Source organism: Equus quagga, chromosome 20 (genome assembly GCF_021613505.1).
Source record: "Equus quagga isolate Etosha38 chromosome 20, UCLA_HA_Equagga_1.0, whole genome shotgun sequence".
Lineage (NCBI taxonomy): Eukaryota > Metazoa > Chordata > Mammalia > Perissodactyla > Equidae > Equus > Equus quagga.
The window spans coordinates 43,850,363-43,854,263 of NC_060286.1; the positions used below are offsets into that span (position 1 = coordinate 43,850,363).

At 47.4% G+C, this 3,901-nt stretch overlaps 1 protein-coding gene across 1 annotated transcript in view; it reads right to left on the reverse strand.

Moving 5' to 3' along the window:
• Positions 1–1,364: 1,364 nt before the first annotated feature.
• Positions 1,365–3,901, reverse strand: part of ATP5MJ (ATP synthase membrane subunit j) — a 5,087-nt gene continuing 2,550 nt past the window's right edge. Inside the window, exons 3-5 of the mRNA XM_046647848.1 lie at positions 3,236–3,359; positions 2,460–2,483; positions 1,365–1,760 (exon numbers count right to left, since the gene is read on the reverse strand). Coding sequence (XP_046503804.1) covers positions 1,726–1,760; positions 2,460–2,483; positions 3,236–3,359 — 183 coding nt within the window. The 3' untranslated portion in view covers positions 1,365–1,725. The remainder of the gene's footprint in view (positions 1,761–2,459; positions 2,484–3,235; positions 3,360–3,901) is intronic.

A 3,901-nucleotide genomic window follows, 5' to 3' on the forward strand; every position in this document is an offset into this window, starting at 1 on the left:
GAAGGAACCCATAGGTTGTAAGGGGGATGCACTGCTGGGGCCACACTAGCCCCTCTATCCTCTCCAGGGGTCAGTGCCCTCCGTCCTCACCTTCTCTCTTTCTAGATGAGAGCTCAGACTCCGGGAGTCCAAGTCCCAGCCCTAGCACTGGAGAGGTGACCTTTGGGACATCACTGCCTCTCTTGGTGTTTCCTCTTCTCGAAAATGGGACTGTAGCTCCACTTCGTTCGGTTCTCAGGACTGAGTGCTGATTCGCGCAGCAGAGCTGGCGCTGGGGCGCGCGGTGGGCGCGTGGGTGAACGCTGACGTAGTGGCCCTAAGGGTTGGAGGGCGCTGTTCTTTATGGATCAGTGGTTTTCGAAGTGTGGTCCCTGGGCATCAGCATGTCTGGCAATTTGTGAGAAATACAGGTTCTCAGGCTCCTCCCCAGACCAGGGCAATTAGAAACCCTGGGCCCACGCGCCCTACTGACAGCCCTCCAGGAGATTCTGATGCACGCACAAGTCTCAGAACAGTTGTCCCAGAGGAATAACGTTTAAGATAACGGTCTTTCTGAACCACAGGATTGAGTCATCCTCTGGAGGCAGAACAGAACAAATGCTTAACAGAGAAAATGTGACTTCTGCGTTAGACGGAGCCCTCCCATTCCCCGGGTCCAACGCCAGCTTCCACTGTGGCTGTACGATGCTATCATGCCAACTCCTTGCTGAGCCAACAACCGTGAGGCAGTGAGGCTGACAATGCAGGTTTTAACCCCCTTTTACAAAAGAAACCGAGGCTCAGAGACTCCACAATAAGTGGGAGTCATTTGTTGGACACTGACCATGAGCCAGATTCGACACTACATGCTGGAGACACAGACGAAAGACAGGGATGGTCTTTGGCCTTAAAAGGAGAGTAAGACGGCCAAAGACCAGGACCTGGGCCATCATTTCTACTCCACAGCTAGGCTCCCACTAACCTGCAGAGTACCAGATTTCAAACTGGACTCACTTCTACCCCATGTTTACTGCCTTAGAATCTTTTTTTAAATGCAATTCCAGGGATTTTGGTAATCGTCTTACATGGAGAAAAATATTATGTAGTATTTATTTGATATTAGCCGAACTAGAAGAACCGTCAATTGATTTTTTATATTATGTACTTTGTCTTATAAGCGACTTCTTGATAAAGGCTTCTCCCAGAGCTCATTGCACCCAGCATGTGATCGAATGCTGCCTTATTCTAAAGTATTTGACAGTAAGTTTCCAGACCCTTTCTTACTGATCTTCACAGTTACTATAAGTTAGAACTAAACAGTATCATCTCCATTTTCCGAAAGAGAAAACGGAGGCTGAGGGGTCGTGAGAGTAGGGAGCAGGATCACCTGTTTAACAACTATTTATTGAACATCAGAAGTTTGAGTGCCTGGATCTGACCCCAACTGCCACGGCAATCGAGATATTTATCCTTCAGTTCCTCAGGTTTCCTGAGGGTGGACGGCTGTGAGACCTGACTGCACCCGCTGCACTACAGAGCTCTACTCAGGGTATGACGCACACGCAGAGGAGCCGGGGGAACCCCAGGGCAGGCAGGGGTGCATCTCACAGGTACATTTATTCAGGCCTTGAGGAATCGGCACTCCTATAAGTGTACAGCGATGTTCCATGTGTTCATCTAACATAGCTTGTTGAAATTTACAGCCAGACTGACATTCCATCTGATGCGCACTCCAAGTAAAGCTGGTTAATGATGACCATGCGCAGGCACAGGACTCGAAGCTTTTGAAAGAGAAGCATAACATACATACAATTTAGGAAGGCAGGAAGCAGCAGATGTAGCTTGTTATCTAACAAGTCAGAAAGTGTACGGGACAATTTCCAGCACTATGAAGAAGCATGGAGAGTCACTTCTATACGGAACGCCCAGCATGTTTACGGGTTTGTAAATCAACTCGAGCCCGTGACAGCTTCCCCACAGGGGCAGGGACGAAGGGGCGGGGAAGTGTCTCCTTCCCAGAGGTCAGGAGCCTGCCCTAGGTTTGAGTAGGACTCAAATGACTACAGTTTCACTGTCATTTGGGACACTGTGAAGAAACACCCAGCACTAGGGAATAAGTTTATGTGGTGCTTTCTCTCAAGACAGCCGACAGGGCAGCGCGGCTGCAGAGCTAACTGGCGCGTCCCCATCCATGACATCGGCTGCCTCTGATTAACCCATTCTTCTACTGCTCCAGGAAGTTTTACTTGGCTGGAGGGGGTGAGCAATGGTTTTTAACATGCAGACTATAGGAAGCAGAACTTCAGAGTTCTCATTTCCAGCAGGCACAGTAAACATCATGTTCTGAAGGATTCCTGTTGCATCTTATGCATTTACTGAACCATGTGTCGGCTTCAATTCAGAACAGGAATACGCCTTGTCCTGAAAAGGTACGATGGTGGTTTTCCTTCCCCACCCATCTTAAGAAGCAAAAATCTTACCTTTCAAAGCTTTACTTCTTTTGTCTAAAATAAACGGAAAGAAAAAATGGTCATATCAATGCTTTACAAAAATGTTTTTAGTCAATTCATTGTTGAAATTAACATCCGGCTGAAAGGTTCACAGCTTAGGTAAAGCTGTTACGGGAAACTTCTGGAAAATAGGAGTTACTATAGCGCCCCATAGCCAAGAAGTCATAAAATTTACCAAAACTGTTCTACGAACAGTTAAATGGCCCTTCAGGGTCTGCAGGACTCTTGACATCCTCCTATAGCCCAAATTCCAGTCTTGCAGTTCAAAGTTTTCTCCTTTCCTTCCTCTGTGTACCCAATTGCTTATTAATACGTGATTGGGCCTCGTCTCTGCTCCACTAAGGGCCAAATGATCACCTTGCCCCAACTTCTATGATGAAAATATTTCAAACATCCAGAACAGTGGAAAAGGTACAGGAAAACACCATATACCGTGACACTTTACCCCTAATTATTTTGGCCTGCTTCTCTTTAAAACAAAGGACATCTCCGAGGCATTCAAATACCACTGTCACACCTAAGAAAATTCACAATTCCCTGATATCAAGGTCTTGTTCAAATTTCCCCAATAGTCCCCAAGTGTCTCTTATAGCCGGCGTGTAGTCCCCACATTTTAACAGAGGACCACCAAGGGTTTGATGGACACTCCGCTTAAGAACCACAGTTCCTTTACAATATGGATTGTGATTCCTTTTGAAAAGAATTTTCTTCCTGACCTCTAATGAATCAAACATAAAGACACTTACCAGCACTCCTGATTTTATAAACGATGAAGCCCATCAACCCCATTCCTGCCCAAATCTCCTGGTAAACTTGGGTATAGTAGGGCTTCATGGGGACCCAAACATTTTTGATAAGGCTTTGAAGCATCTGAAAAGGGACACAGTGATAAATATTAGCACGACGGCTGTGTTAAACCTAACTGGTAAGAGATTTCCATTTATTCATTAAGTTAAACCCTATTTCCCACCACTACTCAACAGGGAGCTGCTCTCTTGCCAGACCTGCTCCCCTGCAGCCATTCCTACATCCGCAGGTGGGCTCCTGCTCTCAGCAGCTCTTCAAGCTCCACACACCCCTCAACACCCCCTGACCTCGGCCATTCTGGCGCTCAAGTCACCTCCTTCTTGAAGCCCCAGAGCTCTCCCAGCCTGTGCCATCCTGAACCGTCATCGAAAGCTCCTCCTCTCTGATGGCTATCCTCCAACGCTATGCCCAAAATCAGACACCACCTTTTTTTTTGCTGAGGAAGACTGGCCCTGAGCTAACATCTGTGCCAATCTCCCTCCACTTTATATGTGGGTTGCTGCCACAGATGCCTGACGAGTGGTGTAAGTCTGCACCTAGGGTTCTGAACCCACGAAGCTGGGCCGCCAAAGTGGAGCATGCTGAACTTAACCACTACGCCTAGG